The 20,580-nt window shown below is 59.3% G+C and overlaps 1 protein-coding gene across 1 annotated transcript; it reads right to left on the reverse strand.

Annotated features, from left to right (window-relative positions):
* Window positions 1–993: 993 nt before the first annotated feature.
* Window positions 994–10,132, reverse strand: PDCD1 (programmed cell death 1). The gene is made up of 5 exons (XM_024243624.3): window positions 9,942–10,132; window positions 3,763–4,122; window positions 3,339–3,494; window positions 3,089–3,123; window positions 994–2,405 (listed from the first exon to the last, which is right to left on the reverse strand). Exons 1-5 carry the CDS (start codon window positions 10,015–10,017, stop codon window positions 2,166–2,168), a joined length of 867 nt encoding a protein of 288 aa, XP_024099392.1. The 5' UTR covers window positions 10,018–10,132; the 3' UTR covers window positions 994–2,165.
* Between the last annotated feature and the right edge of the window lie 10,448 nt (window positions 10,133–20,580).

Raw genomic sequence — 20,580 nt, forward strand, 5'->3', positions numbered from 1 at the left:
CACTGCGCTGTCAATGGATGTATGAGAGCCCTGAGTTCTGGATGCTGGCGCGCTGCGCTGTGAATGGGTGTTTGAGAGCCGTGAGTTCTGGACGCTGATCTCACATGCAGCACTCCACGGGGTTCTCATTGCCTGTGGTCATTTTCCATGGGACCTATTGGGTTTTGCGGGTGGAAACCCACATCATGTGCAGAGGCCCCGGGTAGCGTTCCCTGCCAGGCCTGATCTGCCGGATCTCACCGGGAGTTCCCAGAGCTGCGAGGTCTCTGTGCCTGTCCCTGACACAGGCGTGGGGATTCTACCGTCGCCCCTCCAGGACCGGGCTCCAGGATGGCAAGCACAGAATGAGCCCCAGGGCAGGGCAGGGCAGTGGGTGGGTAGTTGCGGTGCCCGAGGGCCTGGCAGGGCTCCCTTCCCTGCACCGTCCCTGCTGCTAGCTGCCAAGGACCCCAGCAGGGTGATAGGGCTCCAGCAGGCATGACCCTGCCTCCCCCGCTGCCCCCACCCTGTGTACTTGGGGAGGGACCCGCAGATGCTGTGTCCCTCATAGCCCGGGGCAGCTCTGCCACCCCGCTGTGGAGGCCCTGGCACCAGGCACCACCCCTGCCCGGAGGGACTGGCAGGCATGGGGACATGGGGGCTATGGAGCAGGCACAGCCACTCAGGGACACCCATGGCTGGCCAGGAAGCCTGGGGGCAGGGGGCTGTGGGACTCCCCAAAAGACCTGGGCTTGGGGAAGATGGTGCCCCCAGCCCCGTGATGTTGGAGGAATTTTTCACCGGAGGGCTGTATGTGTGAGTGGGGCAGACGGGGCGAGGGGGGCCTGTGTGTTTCTGGGACAGCGAGGGAAAGGCCTGACTCAGGCCAGGATCCAGGGGAGCCACCAGCACTCTCCACACGCAGCCTCAGCCTGGCTGCAGCCTTGCCCCTCCCTGGAGGCCTCCCTCCCTCCTGCTCACTGCCCCCACAGCCACCGGACAGGACAGAACTCCTTAGCATGCTCTCATATTTAATTATAATTATAATATAATAGAACCACAGGGAAGGGGGGTCCCTTGTCCCAGCCACTCAGGTGCCTGCTGGCCGCCTGGATGCTGGTGGCCCTGCCCCAGGAGTGGGGGTGCAGTGTGTGGATGTGAGGAGTGGATAGGCTGCAGCGGGGGTACTAGGCCCCGGGGGAATGCCTGTACCTTCCCACCCAGGCCCTGGTGGGAGCCTGGCCAACCCCTTTAAATAATGTCAGGAATGGGTTCCAAGGAGAGCTCCCAGGGTGGACAAATGGGGGGAGCCTAGGTGCCTGCACCTCTGCCCTCACAACACCCAGGTGGCCACAGCTGGGAGGGGCCTGAGTCAGCCCCAGCCCTGCCCTCCTGACCTTGGGACCATAGAATATCCCTCTCCTGAGTGTATCCTGAGTGTGAGGGGCTGGGGTGGAATGGGGCGGCGGGAGGCCAAAGTGCTGGCTGATCCTGAAAGGCCTCCAGCTCTGCCTGCCCGCTTACTGCCTCAGTTTCCCTGACCCACAAAGGCCCTGAGGTGCTGCCTGGACACATGTGAATGTGGAGGGGTTTCCTGCCCCGTCCAGCACAGCCAGGAGCTCTTCTGACCTTCCCTGAAACTTCTCTAGGCCTGTGGGGAGCAAATGACTCCTGGGGAGTCCCCAGCCCCATGCACCTCCCACCCGTGTCCAGTCTTGGGCCCTGCGTCCAGGGCGTCTCGGGATGCCGCTGCCAGGGGCACCTTGGCTGCTCCAAAGTAGTCTCCAACCAGCCCCCAAGTTCAGGCAGGAGGCTCCGGAGTGTAAGGCAGGGCCACGGCGCCTTCAGCCCCGGGCCGCAGGCAGCAGCAGCAGCAGCAGCAGAGATTCAGGGAGCTGGACGCAGGCAGCTCTGTGCCGGCAGGACCTGAAGCAATGACTGCATCTGGCTCTCCCTGTAGGGGACAGTGACACCTGTTGCCTGGGCTCACTGTGGGCATTGAGACATGAGTCCTGTGGTGGGGCTGTGCCTGGTGCAGGTGCAGGCTGGAGCCCCCGTCGCCCCCAGGCAGCTCAGCCCCTGGATGGCCTGCAATGGCCTGCACCCTGCCTGCTTCTCCTGAGGAAAGGCGCTGATCCGGGCTCATGGTGGAGGGTCTGCAGAACACCGGCGGCCAAGGAAGCCGGTCAGAGGGGCCAAGAGCAGTGTCCATCCTCAGGCCTCAGAGGCCGGGGACTCCGAGGGCCGTCGGCTGAGCCCCTGCGGGCAGGGGACGAGGTGCCCATTCCACTAGGAAAGACGATGGTGGCATACTCCGTCTGCTCAGGGGCACAGGGCACAGGGGGCTCCGGGGTCTTCTCTCGCCAGTGGAAATCCAGCTCCCCATAGTCCACAGAGAACACAGGCACGGCCGAGGGGTCCTCCTTCTTTCAGGAGAAAGGGAGAGGGAGTCAGCCCCATGGCCCACCTCAAGAAGGAGGCCTGAGGCTCCACAGCCTGGCTGCAGCGCCGGCACCGAACCTGGGACCCCCACTAAGAGCCGCTTACCCTAAGCTGTCCCACCACTGCCCTCTGTGTGATCTGGGGGCTCCACCCCTCCTCTCTGGCTAAATGTCCCCCTCTGAAATGTCCCTGGCATTCTTGCAGATTTAGGGTTCCAAAATGTGACTTTTCAAGCTCTCCTGTCTCCAATGTAAGATAAGAAATGACCAAGCCCACCCCACGCCCTCGCAGGCAGGCACACGCATGGGCCGGGCACCCCTGGAGACCGCAGGCGGGCACACGCGTGGGCCGGGCACCCCCGGAGACCGCAGGCGGACACATGCAGGGCTGGGCACCCCCGGAGACCGCAGGCGGACACATGCAGGGCTGGGCACCCCCGGAGACCGCAGGCGGACACATGCAGGGCACCCCTGGAGACGGCAGGTGGGCTGGGGCCCCAGGTCATGGCTTTAGGGATTGAGGTTGCTGCCTGGGGGCCGGGGAGGTGGGGTCCTGGCTGTAATAGAGTGTGAGCCCTGCAGGCCGTGTGGTCCCAGCCTGTCCTTCTACCTCTGCCCACCCAGGAAGGAAGGCACAGTGGATCGTGCAGGAAAAGAGTGAGACTCACCAGGGGCTGGCCGGTGCGCCTGGCTCCTATGGTCCCTGCAGAGAAACACACTTGGGGTCACCAGGCCGACCCTGAGCCGTGCTCCCCAGGTGGGGGGTCTTAGTCCAGGGGCCTTCATCAGGGACTTAGCCTGAGGGGGAGATGGGGGGAGGTGGGGTGGGGTGCGGGAAGGGTGGAGGGAGGGGAGGCAGGAGTGAGGGCCGCCAGCAGCGTTAGGGCAGGGCAGGCTGAGGGGCTGGGGTGACGTTACCTCGTGCGGCCCGGGAGCAGATGACGGCCAGGACCCAGACCAGCAGCACCAGGCTGCCCAGCAGGCCGCCCACAACACCAATCACCAGGGCTTGGAACTGGCCGGCTGGCCTGGGTGAGGGGCTGGGGTGGGCTGTGGGCACTTCTGCCCTTCTCTCTGGAAGGGCACAAAGGTCAGGGGTTAGGACAGGGTCAGGTTGGAGGGTCAGGGGCAGGGGTGAGGGCAGACTAGAGGGGCTGGGGTGCTTCTAGAGCAAGAGGACAGAGATGCCGGTCACCATTCCCCAGGTGCAGGATAGAGCCCTGGACTGGAGCTGGGGGGGTCCCTGCCCTACGACTCTGGAACTCCTGATCCTGTGCAGGAGGGGACACCCACCCCAGGACTGGCTCAGCTCACCCCTGCCCTGGGGCCTCCGAAGCCGCACCTGTCACCCTGAGCTCTGCCCGCAGGCTCTCTTTGATCTGCGCCTTGGGGGCCAGGGAGATGGCCCCGCAGAGGTAGGTGCCGCTGTCATTGCGCTGGGCCCTGACCACGCTCATGTGGAAGTCGCGCCCGTTGGGCAGTTGTGTGACGCGGAAGCGGCAGTCCTGGCCGGGCTGGCTGCGGTCCTCGGGGAAGGCAGCCAGCTTGTCCGTCTGGTTGCTGGGGCTCATGCGGTACCAGTTCAGCACGAAGCTCTCCGATGCGTTGGAGAAGCTGCAGGTGAAGGTGGCATTGTCCCCTTCGGTCACCACGAGCAGGGCGGGGGAGAAGGTGGGGGGGTTCCAGGGCCTGTCCGGGGAGGCTGAGAGACGGAGAGAGGTGAGGAAGGGGCTGGGCGGCCCCCCAAAGCCTCCCCAGCCACCTGCTCACATCCCTCGGCCAACAAGGGCTCTGGAAGGGCCACCCTAGCTGGAATGTCGTCGAGAAGTCTCTGCTGGGGCCTCTGCCGCCCGGGGATGGGCACTCGCCTCCACTGCAGCGCCTCTTTCTTCTACGTGAGGCTGCGGCTTCTGCCCAGCGCCTGGCTCTGACTTGGGTCCCCCGATTTCCTACTAAGAGCCTTCACCCCCTTCCCCGTTGAGGCCAGTCCCCCAGAAAGGGCTGTTTGGGGGCTACCCATCCCCAGCCCCTGACCCTTGGGCATCCTGGCCTGGTCCTGTCTGCACTGCTCTGGCCCAGGGGAGTGTAACTGGGCTGGCTGGGTGGGGGGCTGCCCATGGAGACCCCAGCCCTGGGAGGAGTGTGGCCCCTTGGCAGGCTCAGGGTCCAGTCTTTGCCCCCTTTTCAGGACAAGCTCGGAGCTGGGACCACATGGTATGGGCATCGCTGCCCTGGGCAGTGGGCAGTGGGGCCGCCACATTTTCCAGCAAGACAGTGGGGACTAGAGCTCACAGCAAAGATGCTTCAGAGACGAGATGGGCCATTGACTCGGATGTGGACAGACACGGGGCCCCCGACCCTGGGCTCCCAAGACAAGGACCTCCTGAAACATATGCCTGCCAGGGCCTGGGACACCTGCATGGCAACATGGGGGTCGCAGTTCTTCCGCCAGGTGGGGGCACCAACACAGGGGCTTAAGATCCAGGCCCGAGATGCCATGCAGCGGGGTGATTTTCCCGGCTCACCCACATGTCCCATGCCACAGGGTTCCCCAAACATGGCGCCAGCCCCGCACTGTCAGACCCAGGGCACTGTCACTCAGTTCCGTCTCAGGCCTGGGTGTGGCACCCCCTCGAGGTGATACAGAGACCAGGCCCTGGTTGCCACAGCTGCGGTCCCTCTGCTTCCTGGGACAGGCGGCCTCTGTGGCAGGCGGTGGTGATGACTCAAGGAGCAACCAGCTCAGAGGAGGAAGGGGCTGCTGTCCTCGTGTCCCTGCAGCCAGGCCAGCCCAGGGTGTGCTGGCTGGACACCAGAGGTGGGTGGGTCTGTCGTGTGACCAGGACCAACTCCTAGTGCCAACCTCACTGGGCACCTCCCAGGGGACGAGAGAGGGGTCTGAAGTAACCTTGAGGCCACCCGGGTGTCCCTGTTCCTTCTGTGCCCATGGCCTCCTGGCTGACAAGCGCTCGCCTCCTTCACCTGCATGCCTGTCCCCCAGCTTCCTGAGTGTGCCCAGAGGTGGTAGGGGCGACGGCCGGCTACACAAGGGGCTGCTGAGGTGAGCCCCCTCTCTGAGACCGCCCTTGTCTGCCGGCCAGCCAGGGGAAGCTCCCTGCAGAGGTGTGTGCAGGGTGGGCCCGGGGAATCTCCCAGCCACTCCAGAGTGGATTTTGACCAAGGAGGGCTGTGGGGTAGTGTGACTCTCAGGGCCAGCGGGCAGCCAGGCCAGGGCACTCAGAGACCTGCCTGAATGGAGGAAGATGGGCTTCTGGCATCAGGGCCAAGAGGGCTCCTGGGAGGCAGCCTGGGACAGGGTGGGCTGTAGCCCTTACTGGGACTAGGCTGGGGCTGGGTGGACTCAGCACAGAGCAGGGGAAATGCCCTGCCCTCTGGGTTTCTGGGAATGCAGTGGGGACCCAGGGGCCCCACCACCACAGGCAGCCCCTCAGGGTTTCCATCTCCCAGGCCAGGGCTGCCATGCAGCTGTCGGGACAGACAGGCAGGTGAGGAATAGGGGTCATCACGGGAACTCTGAGCAGGGACCCTGCATGGCTAGGAAGCACTGAGGGACCCCCCAGCTGTAGGGCGAGGTGCTGGTGACAGGACAATGGCTGCTGCATGTCCACACTGCAATGTCCATGGAATCATCTGTGCATTGTTCGTGTAACTAGAAACTTAACTGCTATTTATTTGCACACATTGGTGGAGGGACCTGCTCCTGACTTGATCTGTGCTGGCGCTGACAGGCTCAACCCTTTTCCGGTCTGGCTCGCACCAGCCCTCGGCCACTGGGCCTCAAGCCAGGACCTGGGCTCCTGCATCGCCCCGCCCACCCCCCCATTTTGGAATCCTTCTCGGGGAGCAGGTCCAGCTGGGCCCCTCAGCCTCCCCTGCCTCCACCAACTGTCTGGGTGGGGTGGGGGCTAGACCTCGGTGTCTGCGGTTCAAGCAGCCCCCTCTCCCACCTCCCCCAGCCAGTCTCAGAGACTGGCTCCCACCCAGTGTGGGGGTGCTGAGTGGCGACCCCCACGCAGGGCCTGCCTTACCCCAGTCCTCAGGCCACCTCCTCCAGGAAGTCTTCCTGGCCTCCCTTGGCTGGTAGTGTCTACTAGGAAGGTGAATATTCAGAAGTGACCACTGGCTGGTCCTGGGTCAGGTTAGATTTGGGGTGTTTCTATGGGATTCCATTGCTTCCCCAGGTGCTCCCTCTCGGATCCATGTAGGATCGTGGGTTGATGAGAGAGGGCTGTGCCCTATGCAGGATTGGGAGGGACAGAGAACCCATCCCGGGGCTGTGGAACAGGCCTGCGAGGCGGCGGTGGGGGTGCTCCCGCAGAGAGACCGCATTACAGGACATTGCTTTCCAGAAGCACACAGAAGAAGGCGTGCCTGCCCCGGGCTGAGGAACCTGCCGGCCCAGACCAGACCCAGCATCTCTGACCGTAGTCCCATTAGGGACAAGGAAACCGGCCCACGGGCTGTGCTGGGACGAGGACAGCGAGCTTGTCCCTAGAGGACCTGGCAGGGGCGAGGAGTGGGGTCTTCCAACTCCTCACAGTCGTGTGTGTGTGTGGAGGTGGGAAGGGCTGTGGGCCGAACCGTGTCCCCACAAATTCCTATGCGGAAGTCCTAACCCCGTGACCTCAGAAGGCAGCCTTATTAGGAATAGGGTGACGGCAGCTGGGACTAGGTAGGATGAGGGCACAGGGCTGGGTGGGCACTGACCAGCAGGCCTGGCTTCCTGTACAGAGTCACCCGTGTGGAGATGAAGGCAGAGCCTGGGGGATGCTTCTGAAGTCAGGAACACAGAGGGTGGCCACAAAACCCCCCAGCCAGGAGAGGCTGAGCACAGCCCTCTCGGAGCACAGGGAGCTGACCCTGTGGCCCCTTGGTCCTGCATGGCCAGCCCCCCACGGTGGGAGGACAGGCTCTGTTTTTAAGCCACAGCCGGGAGAGGCTGAGCAGAGCCCCTCAGAGCACAGGGGAGCTGACCCTGTGGAGCTCCATCCTGCACGTCCAGCCCTCGGTCGGCGAGAGGGCAGGCTCTGTTTTAAAGCCACTCGGTCGGTGGAGCTTTGTTATGGCAGCTCCAGCCGCCCAGTCCCCAAAGCAAATGTGTCAATATTCTTAGTTATTGATTCTAGGTGAGGGATATTCATTGTTTTTAAACTTTTTTGTATATTTTTCAAAATAGTCGGTTTAAAATCTGACTTTAAAAGTTTGACTTTAAAAATCGGACTTTAAAAATATGTGTCATGGAGACCAGATGCAGTGGCTCACACCTGTAATCCCAGTACTTGGGGAGGCTGAGGTGGGAGGCCCATTTGAGCCCAGCCTGGGGAACATAGCAAGACCCTGTCTCTAAAAAAGATGGAAGAAATTAGCCTGGCAGGGTGGCACGTGCCTATAGTCCCAGCTACTCTGGAGGCAGAGGTGGGAGAATCGCTTGAGCCCCAGAGGTCGAGGCTGCAGTGAGCCGAGATCACACCACTGCACTCCAGCCTGGGTGACAGAGCAAGACCCTGTCACTAAAAGAAACAAACAAAAAAGTGTCAGGGGCTGGGCTGGGCAGTTTCTACAGATGACCCGATTTAATCCTCAGGACGCAGCATTGCCAGGAGGCGTCCTCAGCCATGACCCCAAAGCACACGAAATCAGTAAGGGGCCAAGTCCTGCCAAAGGCCCAGAGCTCAGCGGTGGCAGCGCTGACTGGAGCTCACAGTGGTCCCACGCCAAAGCGGAGGCTCTTATTTACGCTCCTGCCCTCGGACAGGGACCAACAAGCGGCCGGGTTGGGGATATCTCATAAAACACAAGGGAAGCACACACCTGAGGTGCGAGTGCTGACCGCAGGAATGACCGAATGGCAAATGCAGTGAACAGATCAGGAGGGAAAAGAGGCATCCTGGAATGAAGACCACTGCGGCCGGGGTGGCCACATTTGGGTCAGGACACACAGGACCCCAGTCATGCCCACTGCGCCTTGCTGAGTGCCCTGTGCTGAGTGTTACCCGTGGGGAAACCGAGGCACGCCACCTGTGAGAGTCTTGTCCGGCACACGTGCGGGCACCTGAGGCATGAGTGTCTGGCTGCAGACACCTTGCTCATATCTTTCCCGCCTGAGTCGGGGAGGGTGGCGTCTGGAGGACGTGCCTGAGGAGCCAGGACACGGGGGAGAGGCTCGGCTCCCCTCCTGCCTCACTCAGCTCCTCCTCCCGTGACGAGCACCCTTCTGCACTCTGGCTCCCCCGCAATCATCTCCCTGGGATGCCTTTTGGCCCTTTGCCCTTTGCCCTTTGCCCCGTATCTCCAGTTCTGAGTCCTGAGTGACCCCCTTTGCCCAGCATCTCCAGTTCTGAGTCCTGAGTGACCCACGGGCCTCCATTAAGAGATGGCACTGAGGCAGAAAGGCAGGGCTCTGGCGAGGATGCTGCCTCAGGTGCCGGGGAGCAGGCCCCAGGAGAGGGGCCAAGGTGGGGAACCCCCAGTGGCTTGCCGCAGTGAAGGGGCACTAGGACCCCTGGGACAGGAGCCTCGAGGGGGGGTCAGGGCAGCCCCAGGGGTGCCCCTCATCTTGTCTTCCCAGTGGCGTCACACCCCGGTACCCAGCAGGGCCCAGAGGGACCGTCTTAGGCTTGGCCTGGGGAAAAACACCCTCCCCAGGTCTTGGGATCCCCAGGTGCAGGCCGGCTGGGCACAGAGGGTCCAGGGGTGGGCTGTGGTCACCGTGGACACAGAGGGCTCAGGGTCACGGGCAGCCCAGGAAGAGGCTCCCTCTCTCCTCGATCCGGGAGAGTGAGGCCAAGGCCTCCCCCATGGATGGTCTGAACAGGGCTCGGGGAGAGCCCTGGAATCTGGGCAGAGACCCAGGCGGCCACAATCCCCACCCAGGAGGGATCCTGGAGACAGAAGAACTGTCCTCACTCAAACAGGTACACTTTGGATATAATGAGAAAAATATCACCAGCTCATCTAAACTTTGACGTCATAAAGCCAAGGTTAGTCCCGCATGGGGCTCGTCCCATCCTTAGGAAAACTCGAGTGAGGACTGAGGATGCCCGGGCAAGGCAGAGCTGCCACGCAGACTCCCCACGGCCAAGGTTTGGGGTTCTGGCCAGCCTGACCTGTCATTCTACAGAAACACGCAGCCCCAAGGACCGGCTGAGAGGGGACAGAGGTCTTGCCTGCCCAGGAGCAGAGGGGACTTGGGCCAGGGGAGGGGTTGGGGCCCAGAGAAGAACCCAGGAGTTTGAGCTGCCCAAACTTTGGGCGGTCACCTGCTCAAAGCCACACAGCTCAGGGTAAGGGGCAGAGCTGGGGGCCAGGGCCGGGCCCGCCACAGCACCCCCCAACCTGCCAGGGACTGAGGGTGGAAGGTCCCTCCAGACCCCTGGCTCCGGGACACCTGGGCTGCCGGGGCCGGGCCCGCCACAGCACCCCCCGACCTGCCAGGGACTGAGAGTGGAAGGTCCCTCCAGACCCCTGGCTCCAGGACCCCTGACCGCCGACCCCACCTACCTAGGAACCATCCCGGCCGCCAGCCCAGTTGTAGCACCGCCCAGACGACCGGCCAGGGCGCCTGTGGGATCTGCATGCCTGGAGCAGCCCCACCAGAGCCGCCTCCTTCTCCACTGCTCAGACAGATGTGAGCGGAAAGGAAACTGTCCCAGGTCAGGTTGAAGGGAGGGTGCCCGCCCCTTGCTCCCGCCCCCTCTTCCTCCACGTCCACGTGGGCGGGAGTGACAGAGGCAGTGCTGGGGGAGGAGGGGTGAGGAGGGGGTAGGACTGGGGAGAGGGTGGGGGAGGGAGAGAGAGACAGAGACAGGGAGACAGAGGAGATGGGAAGGAGGTGGGCCTGTGGCTCCCACGCCCTACCCCGTGGGGGTCTCCCCAGCTCAGGGCCCCTTCCTCCTCTGTCTGTGTCTCTGCTCACTGCTGTGGCCTCTTTCCATATCCCGCCCGAGCTGCCCCTCCTGAGGCTGCGGGGTGGGGGCAGGACCTCCTCCTCCCCCGTCTCCCCCATCTCCCTGGGGGCCGGGCCTCCCTGCCTGGGGAAGGTGGGTGGCCCCCTCTGGGCTCAGGTTCCTGGGCTGCAGTGAGGGGTGGGCTCGACCCCACTCCCATTCTGCCGGAGCCTCTGGGAGCCTCCCGGCTGCCCATAGCCTCTGCCCCTGCTGGGGGCAGGTGCCTGGCCTCTGCCTTCCCGGCCCAGCCCCCTTCGCTGGGGCACAGGTGGCCCTACTGAATGACAACTGTGCATGGCTAATCGGCTCCCCCTGAAAGCTTCCACCTTCTGGATGGCCCCACACCATGGCCACAGTTCCAGATCTTTCCACTTTGTGATGCCTCCAACAGCCTGACGGGAGGCCGGGCGGTGGTGGGGGCTGGCTGTGAGGCTGATCTCCCCTTCCAGCCTTGACCTTCTTCCCCGGGGTCCTGCCCTCCAGCCCACTCGTGCCAGGGTGGGGTGGTTCAGGGGGTCCAGTGCCTGGGCCTGGCTGGCGGCCCGGCGTTTGTGAAACGGCTTGCTTATCTCCTTGTATTCTGTGCTGAGCATTTTATTACTGTGAATGGAAAACAGGAGAAATGAAACTGCTGATATTAGTGATGAGATGCGTCAGGCTCATCAGCTTAAAATAACCGAAGCGAGGCTAGAAACCGCCTGACAGCTGGCGCGGCTGCCTGGCTCCGAGAGACACTCGGCCCGGCTGTGAAGGGAAAACATTAAAGCACCGAAACGGTGGAAAAAGAGCATCAAAGATGATGTCTGCGAGCTGCGGCCACGGCGAGGAAGCTCTCGTTTATGAACAAAGGGCCACTCCCGGGTCTCAGAGATGTGAGGCTGTGTGGGTGGCTTGGTGGGGAGGTGGGGGGGCCCAGCTGGCCAGGTGGGCTTGGCGGGGGGCCCCCAGGGAGCCTGGCAGCACCCACTATGCTGCCAGACAGCTAAGGTGGCCCGCAGCAACTGTCTCCTGGCACACCCACCCTCGTGCCCCAATGGCGGGGGCTCTGGGGCTGGAAAACTGTTGGTCGGTAGGTGCCTCCATAGCCCTGCGCCTCACCCAGGCGGTGGAAAAGTGGCTAAGCTGCCCCTGCTGGCTGTACTTGTCCTGAAGGCAGATTCTGGACAGAACCTCCCTCTGCCCCCAGCCCTGTAGAGCCTTGTTCCAACCTCCGTTGAATGCTGTCTCTGTTCCGGGGCAGCAGTGGGCCTTCCTCAAGGCTCTGAGCTTTGTGGGACAAAGCTGTCCTCTGAGGACTGGGAATGCCACTGTGTGGGCTGGAGGGGAGGCTGGGTCCAGGAGGAGGGCTCTGAGACAGGAGATGCTATCAGACCCCTGGAGGTCTCCTCACCACCAAGGCCCTGCCCCAAAATTCCACCTGCCAGGGCTTGGACACGTGTCCCGGAGTAGGGGGTGGGTACAGGGAGAAACCCAGCTTCCATCCTGCCCCTTCCTTCCTTCTCCTTCTTCCACCTCTCTCCTCTCTCCCTGCAGTTCCTCCCTGGCACCCGCTCTCCTTCCCTCTTCCCCTCAGTCCCACTGAAGGCCCCTGGGCCATGGCAGAGGAGACCTGGTGGGGTGGGCGCAGCGTGGAGCCAGGGGACTGTGGCCACTGAGGCCAGGGCTGCCTGATGGTCTCTCCACATCGCCACTCGCCAGAGCACCTGCAAAGAGACACGTGGACCCAGGGAGGGTCTGCAGGGCTGCGAGGGGTCTGGGGTCTGAGCTTGGAGAGCACAGGGCCTAGGCTGAACCTACAGGGTCTTGAGACCCCACTCCGAAGCAGATAGGCGGTCCCAGGGCTCAGGTGTGGGGTGGGGACTCATGGAGCCTGCACCCCAATATCACACTCCAGACCACTTATCGACACCCTCCCCCAAACACATACAGTGTCCCCAACACACATGATTTCCAACACACCACACCCCAACACACACAGTCCCTAACACACACACAGTCCCCAACACACACACAATTCCCAACACACACATTATCTCCAACACACAAAATCCTCAACATGCACAACACCCAACACACACAGAATCCTCAACACACAATCCCCAACACACACACAAAATCCCACACACAATCCTTAACGCATACACAGTTCCCAATACATACACAATCTCCAACACACACAATCCCCCCGCACACAATCTTCAACGCACACACGAAATTCCCAACACACAATCTCCAACACACACAATCCCCCACACACAATCCTCAACACACACACAAAATTCTCAACACACACAATCCCCAAAACATACACAGTCCCCAACACACACACAAAATTCCCAACACACACAATCTCCAACACACACAATCCCCCCACACACAATCCTCAACACACACACAAAATTCCTAACACACACAATCCTCAACACACACACAATCCCAACACACACACAACTTCCAACATACGTAGAATCCCCAACACACACAATCCTCAACACACACACAAAATTCCCAACACATACAATCCTCAGAACACACACAATCCTCAGCACACACACAATCCTCAACACAATTCCCAATACACACACAATTCCCTCACACACAATTCTCAACACACACACAAAATTCCCAACATGCACAATCCCCAACATACACGCAATCCTCAACACACACACAATATTCCCAACACACACACACAAAATTTCCAACACACAATCCTCTGTACACATTGTCCCCAACACACACACAACTCCCAACATTCACAGAATCCCCAACACACACACAAAATCCCCAACACACACACAATCCCCAATACACACACAATCCCAAACACACACAATCCCCAGCACACACACACAGAATCTCCCCCCCACACAATCCCCAACACACACACAATCCCCAACACATACACAATCCCCAACACAATCCCCAACACACAATCTACAACACCCACACACCACAATCCCCAACACACATACAAAATCTGCAATATACACACAATCCCCAACACACATGATTTCCAACACACACAACCCCCAAACATACATGCTCCCCAGCACACGTACTTTCCTCCCACACACATCCTAAGCCCGTGCCTTCCACCCAGTAGGCTTCCACTGTCTTCTGTCACAAGGAGGAAAGGCAGGTGGAGTCCGGGGAGCAGGGTAGATGGGGCTGAGGGGCCCTTGGCTGGCTGGCCCTGCCCACCCCTCCCCCATCTCCTTTTCTCAGCCTTCCTTCCCAGGGAACCTGGACACCCAGGCCCTTCCCCCACCGCCTGCTCCTTCCTCACAGAGGGTCATGCCCCCTCCAAATCACTGGCCCTGGGACGGGAGCAGCCAGATTCAATCCAGGGTGTTCAGTTAAAAGATAATTTACAACAAGCAAAGTTGTATGTGGTTTTTGTCCATTTTCTTTTAGCGACAGGGTCTTGCTCTGCGCCCAGGCTGGAGTGCAGTGGTGTGATCCTGGCTCACTGCAGCCTCGACCTCCTGGACTCAAGTGATCCTCCGACCTCAGCCTCCTGAGTAGCTGGGACCACAGGCATGCACCCCGAGGCCAGCTCATATCTAACATTTTTTTTTTTGTAGAAATTGGGGTGGGGGCAGAGGAGGTCTTTCTATGTTACCCAGGCTGGTCTCAAGCTCCGGGCCTCCAGCAGTTCTCCCACCTTGGACTCCCAAAGAGTTGGGATTACAGGCCTGAGCCACCACACCTGGCTGATGGTTGCATGTTTTGGTTGAGTATTGTATCATTTACAATTGAGATAATTGTAGATTTACTTGCAGTTGTAAGAAATTACACAGATGTTTCCTCATACACTCTTCTCAGTCTCTCTGAATGATAACAGTTTGGAAAACCACAGGACAACGTCACAACCAGGTTAATGACTTTGACGTGACGCCTCAATCTCATCCTGAGTCCCCGTTTCTGGCTAATGTGTGCCTATCAAAGGCTGCACAACGTGGGCACAAGCGAAGGCTCCTGTGTCCCCTGACAGCGAAGCTGCAGAACGTCCCCGTCACCACGGGGTCCTCCGGGTGCCCTTGGCAATACACTCACCTCCCTGCTGGTGGCCACGAGCCTGTCCTCCACCCCCATCACTGTTTCATTCCAGCCACAGCTGTGGGAAGGTGCAGTACGCATCCTTCCAGGATTCCCTGGAGATGCCCCCAGCGCGCGTGTTTCAGCAGCCTGTTCCTCTCTGTGCCGCGCCATCCAGGCTGCGGTGTGAACGTACGTATCACACCACAATTTAGTCAGCCATTCTTCAGTTTAAGTGTGTCTGGTGGACTCCAGTTCTTGGTGACTATGACTAAAGGCCCCGGAAGCCCTCTGTGGGCCAGGGCGCCCAGGAGGCCAGGGGATCTAGGACTGCTTTCCGTGACTGGGGCCTTGCTCTCAGGCGCCTGGAGAAGGCTCCCCTCGCTGGGGGCCCTCCCATGCTCCTGGTCTGAGAAGAGAAACCCTAGAGTTTCCAAGGGGCCTGCACGTCATGACGCGTGGTGCCCGGCACACGGCAGTGATGAGATGGGCCCCGTGTGCTGGAACATGAGCCAGCACCCATGGAAAGTGGCGGGGGGAGGGGAATCCCCGCGCTCGCTCGGGCCAGTGGGAAGTTTCCATCCGCGCAGGGACGGTCCGGGGAAGCACAGGAAACAGCAGGACCATCCCGAAACTGCTTCTGCAGTGGGAGGCGGCGGGCGCCCGGCTGGCCGGGTGGAAACCATGCTGCAGCCGCCGGGCCAAGGGCACCGCGGTGGGGAGGCAGCGCCTGATTCACAGCAATTTCTGAGGTTGGAACAGGAAATGGTTAATAGTGTTTGCAAATAAAAACTCTCTGTTCTATCCTGTTTTCGAAACATTTCCCAGAAGTTAAAAAATAACACCCAATTTATCTGCCCAATTTAAGAATAAACTTTTAAAAAATTGAATGAGATATTTCCACAATTTATTATACACAAAAATAAAAACCGTTGGGCTGTTTGTTAAGGGAGGGTGGCAGGTGATTTCTAACCCCCCCCCCCGCTGTTTTCTAAACTTTCTAGAATGTGGTTAGTAGTTTAAATGTCAATTTATGTTTTAAATCCCCCAGTGCGTACCCGTATATGTGTGTGTGTAGGTGTGTGTTTATGTGTACTGTATGTGGTATGTGTATTGTGTGTGTTGGTGTGTATCTCTGTTCATGTATATTGTGTGTTGTGTGTAGTATGTGTTATATGTGTTGTGTGTAGTGTACCTGGTGTGTGGTGTGTGTAGTGTGTGTGGTATGTGTGTAGTGTGGTGTGTGGTTGTAGTGTGTGTTGTGTGTGTAGCATGTGTGCTGTGTGTACTGTGTGTGTTTGTGTGTGATATGTGTGTGCTGTGTGTGTAGTGTATGTGGTGTGTGTTGTATGTGAGCTGTGTGTGATGTGTGTAGAGTGTGTTGTGTGTGTAGTGTGTGTTGTGTGTGTGGTTTGTGTGATGTGTTTGTCGTGTGTAGGGTGTGTGATGTGTGCTGTGTTGTGTGTGAGCTGTGTGTGATGTGCATAATGTGTGGTGTGTGTGGTGTGTGGTATAGTGTGTGGTGTGTGTGGTGTGTGTAGTGTGCGTTTGTGTGGTGTGTGTGGTGTGTGTAGTGTGTTTGTGTGTAGTGTGTGTGGTGTAGTGTGTGGTGTTTGTGTGGTGTGTGTAGTGTGCATTTCTGTGTGGTGTGTGTAGTGTGTATGTGGTGTGTGGTGGGTGTAGTGTGTGTGTGGTGTATGTAGTATGTGTTGTGTGTGTGTTGTGTGTTGTGTGTGTGGTGTGTGGTGTAGTGTGTGTTGTGTGGTGTGTTGTGTGTGGTGTGTGTAGTGTGTGTGGTGTGTGTAGTGTGTGGTGTGTGTGGTGTGTGGTGTAGTATGTGGTGTGTGGCGTTTGGTTGTGTGTTGTGTGTGGTGTGTAGTGTGTGTGGTGTGTGTGTGGCATGTGTGGTGTGTGTGGTGTGTGTGGTGTGTGTGGTGTGTGTGGCGTGTTTGGCGTCTGTGGTGTTTGGTTGTGTGGTGTGTGCGGTGTGTGTAGTGTGCGTTTGTGTGTGGTATGTGTAGTGTGTGTGGTATGTGTGGTGTTTGGTTGTGTGGTGTGTGTAGTGTGCGTTTGTGTGTGGTGTGTGTAGTGCGTGTGGTATGTGTAGTGTGTGTAGTGTGTGTGGTGTGTATGGTGTGTGTGGCATGTTTGGCGTGTGTGGTTTTTGATTGTGTGGTGTGTGTAATGTGCGTTTGTGTGTGGTGTGTGTAGTGTGTGTTTGTGGTATGTGTAGTGTGTGTGGTGTGTGTAGTGTGTGTTGTGTGTGTAGTGTGTGTGGTGTGTGGGTGTGTGTGATGTGTGTAGTGTGTGTGGTATATGTGGTATGGTGTGTGTGCTGTGTGTGGTGTGTGTAGTGTGTGTTGTGTATGTTTTGTGTGATGTGTGTGTAGGGTGGTGTGTGTGGTGTGTGTGTAGTGTGTGTGTTGTGTGTAATGTGCGTTTATGTGTGGTGTGTGTAGTGTGTGGTGTGTGTAGTGTGTGTGTGGCATGTGTAGTGTGTGGTGCGTAGTGTGTGGTGTGTGTGGTGTCTGGTATAGTGTGTGGTTTGTGTGGCGTGTGTGGCATGTGTGGTGTTTGGTTGTGTGGTGTGTGTGGTGTGTGGTGTGTGTGGTGTCTGGTATAGTGTGTGGTTTGTGTGGCGTGTGTGGCATGTGTGGTGTTTGGTTGTGTGGTGTAGTGTGTGATGTGTGTGGGTGTGTGTGGTATGTGTAGTGTGTGGTGTATGTGGTATGCTGTGTGTGCTGTGTGTGGTGTGTGTAGAGTGTGTTGTGTGTGTAGTGTGTGTTGTGTATGGTTTGTGTGATGTGTGTGTTGGGTGGTGTGTGGTAAGTGTGGTGTGTGTAGTGTGTGGTGTGTGTCGTGTGTGTGGTGTGTTTAGTGTATGGTGTGTGTAGTGTGTGTGTGGTATGTGTAGTGTGTGTAGTGTGTGGTGTGTGTGGCATGTGTGGTGTTTGGTTGTGTGGTGTGTGTGGTGTGTGTAGTGTATGGTGTGTGTAGTGTGTGTGTGGTATGTGTAGTATGTGTAGTGTGTGTGGTGTGTGTGGTGTGTGGTGTAGTGTGTGGTTTGTGTGGCATGTGTGGCATGTGTGGTGTTTGGTTGTGTGGTGTGTGTAGTGTGTGGTGTGTGTAGTGCGTTTGTGTGTGGTGTGTGGTGTGTGTAGTGTGTGTGGTGTGTGGTGTCTTGTGTGTGTGTGGCGCCCCTGCCTTCTCACTCCAGGGCAGTGGGTGTCACTCAGGCCCCTGCTGGTCCCCCTGCTGGTCCCCCTGCTGGGCTCCGAAGCCGAAGCCGGGCTGAGCTGCGGGGGATGCTGAGCTGGGGGCTGCGCAGCGTGAGTGAGCGGCCCCCCAGGGAGGGATCCGCAGCGTGAGTGAGCGGCCCCCCAGGGAGGGATGGCCCGAGGGCGAGTGCAGGAGGTCCTTTGCATTGCTCCTTCGGAATGGCCTCCCCAGCCCCGCAGGACCACGGGTTGGAGGGGAGAGCAAGGGGCCTCTTGGACAGTGGAAGCGCCTTCAGCAACAGAATGGCTGGACAGAGGCTGCGTCCCCAGCTGCCGGTCCTGGGATCCCCGCCCGCCTGGGCAGCGCTGGGGCAGAGCCACACGGAGCCTTGGGCCAGGAACGACCCCTTGCCCGTGGGGCCCGTGGGGCTGCAGGGCCTGGGGTCTGCGAGGCGGCCTTGTCCCTGCCGCTGCAGCCACAAGCTGAGGTCTGTGTTGGGAGGGTGAGCCCCAGCACCTGCGAACGGCCACCGTTCTCTGCCCGGCTCCTTTTCCTTCCCGTCTCTTTCTCCCTCTGAGCAAGGACCACCATCCCGTCAGCCGACCGGCCCTCCAGCCCCACCGGGCCTTGGTGTTTGCTCCTCCCTCGCCGGGAGCTGCTGCCTCTGCTCCTCCAGGCCCAGGCAGTGCATCCGTTCCGGCAGGAGACTGTGGTGGGACTCACCTGAGCTGCAAGTTCTGCTTCTCAGCAGGGAGGGCTGTCCCCGGCCTGCCAGCTGCCCTCCCCACAATCTGAGCTCAGGAAGACGGGTACCAGCGTGTGAGGAAGGGGCCCCAGAAGGAGAGCATGTCTGCGGGGAGAGGGAGCGCTAAGCAACCATACCAGGTGGGCAGCAGTGCTGAAGAAGACCCCGGCTTCCCCTGATAGTTTCTTTTCCCTGTGGTCCGATCTCCCACCTCCATCTCACCCTGTCCTGGAGCCAGCCTTCAGGGAGGCTGGGCAGGGAGCGGGGTCAGAAGGCGTCTGCCCCAGGCCTGGGTCCTAGGGCCTGTCTTTGGAGGGACCACACATGCCTGGCGAGAGGCTCCCGTGGCCGGCTCCAGGCAGGCGCTGATGCAGAAGGCCCAAGGAGGATCCTGCCACATGTTGCAGGGACCCGTGGGTGCTGTGCACACCCTGCCTCATCCATCCCTGGCGAAGAAGAGGGGGTGCTCATGGCTGGCTGATTTGTGAGGGGGCCACGTAAGCAGCTTTTGCAGGGCGTGGCTTGTGGGTTTGGGAGACAGACAAATGGGCAGTCAGACAGAGGCGTGGACAGGATGCCCTCTCTGCTGTCTGCCGCCCAGGCCTCTGGAGGTGTTCTGGGATGGGTCTAAGGAAGACAAGGAAGACTCAACAATTCTTGAGCGAATAATGCCCGGGCAACCAGCTCCCTGCATTTCATAAGGGCCGGAATTGCCATCCAAAAGGTTATTTTGGGTGACTGTGGTCAGTCATCATTCCAAAGCTTTTCCCTAAACTCAGAGCCAGGTGTGGCCTCCAGGGCTGAGGAGCCTGAGAGGTGGGACTGGCAGGCAGGGCTGTGGCCCCAGCGTGGCAAGGAAGCACCCAGGAAACACTGGCTCTGGGGGGCTGTGGTGGGAGGAGGTCCTCTGCAGGGCCCCTGTGGACCGAGGCTTTTGGAGGCAAGTGGACAGTAGGTGTCTCTTAGACCCCTGCAGGGGCACACGACCAGGACCACAAGGGGCCCACACATGCACAGTGGCCCCGAGCCAACCAGCAAACCCCAGGACCTCAGGTGCAGCCCGACAAGTGAGTTAGGATTGCTCTGGCTAGCTGTGTGATCATCCACGGTGCCAGAGAACAGTGCCTCGAGACCACAGTGGCAGCTGGCTTACTTCTAGTGTGAACAGGAAACCCAGAGGTGGGCGACCCTCCAGTGGTGTGACAACTCCATCTGTCACCACGGCCCCGGGCTCCCGCCTTCCTGCTCCTTGGGCTCACAGCTCTGTGCTCGAGGCAGGTCTAAGACAGGCTGGAGGGCGGCCATCATCCCAGCACTGATGGATAGAAGAAAATGAAGCTGGGATGAGAAACGCGGGGCTTTCCCTGGCAGTCTGGCCCTGTATGGAGGCCCCTTCCCAGAGCATGTCCCAGTGGTTTCCTCTTCTATCTTGGCAGTCACACGTAGCTGCAAGGCAGGGAGATGTCACAGGTTTGAAAGGGCCGAAAGGAAGGTTCAAAAATGAAAACTATGACGAGGCACTTGCTTGCCAGCGTTAGCTGCAGAGTGGACAGAGACGAGGAGATAATGTGTGAAGTGGTAGAAAAATGAGAAGAGATTGTTCAGTGTGCAGGGCAGAGAGATGGCGAGATGGGAGCTGTGAGGAGAGCCGGGCGGCGCGGAGGCTCCCAGGGGCAGATCTGTGCTGAGGTTTCGCAGGGATCGGCTGGCTGTCTCCACGACAGCCGGGGCTGTCGTCCCGCTCCTTCTCAGCTCACCCTTTCTTGTTGTGTCGTGACAGGTGGCTGCCACGCACAGCAATGCTGTTGAATCTCACAAATTAAACAACCCGAAAAGGCATGAGAAGCTGGGCACACACATGAAGTGTTTGTGTAAAGCTCAGAAGCTGCACAGCTAAAGGGCTCGGTGAGGGAGGCATCATAGGTGTTGAAGCCTCAACGTTGTGCAGGCACGGCCAGGCTGGTGGCACCTCTGCCAGGAGGGCAGGGGGTGGGGGTGGGGCCGCGGGCTGAAATCGGGAGGGAACAGGCAGCCGGCTCTGGAGGCTGGCAGAGCGAGGTTCTGTTTCTTCCTCTAGGACGTGGTGACTTAAGACTTTAGAATAATTTGTGAAGCTCTGCATTTATGTTTTAGGCATTTTATGTAAATATTTTATATTTCTCACTAGTAAAACGTTTAAGAGAATACA

Source organism: Pongo abelii, chromosome 11 (genome assembly GCF_028885655.2).
Source record: "Pongo abelii isolate AG06213 chromosome 11, NHGRI_mPonAbe1-v2.0_pri, whole genome shotgun sequence".
Taxonomy (NCBI): Eukaryota; Metazoa; Chordata; class Mammalia; order Primates; family Hominidae; genus Pongo; species Pongo abelii.

Bases quoted from the DNA above. Each gene is read 5' to 3' on its own strand.
- PDCD1 (XM_024243624.3), bottom strand. From the start codon at position 10,017: ATGCAGATCCCACAGGCGCCCTGGCCGGTCGTCTGGGCGGTGCTACAA. The intron at 3,495-3,762 runs GTGCGGCTTCGG...GTGCCCTTCCAG, and splicing joins GGCAGAGCTCAGGGTGACAG to AGAGAAGGGCAGAAGTGCCC. The intron at 3,124-3,338 runs GTAACGTCACCC...GTTTCTCTGCAG, and splicing joins CTGCTCCCGGGCCGCACGAG to GGACCATAGGAGCCAGGCGC.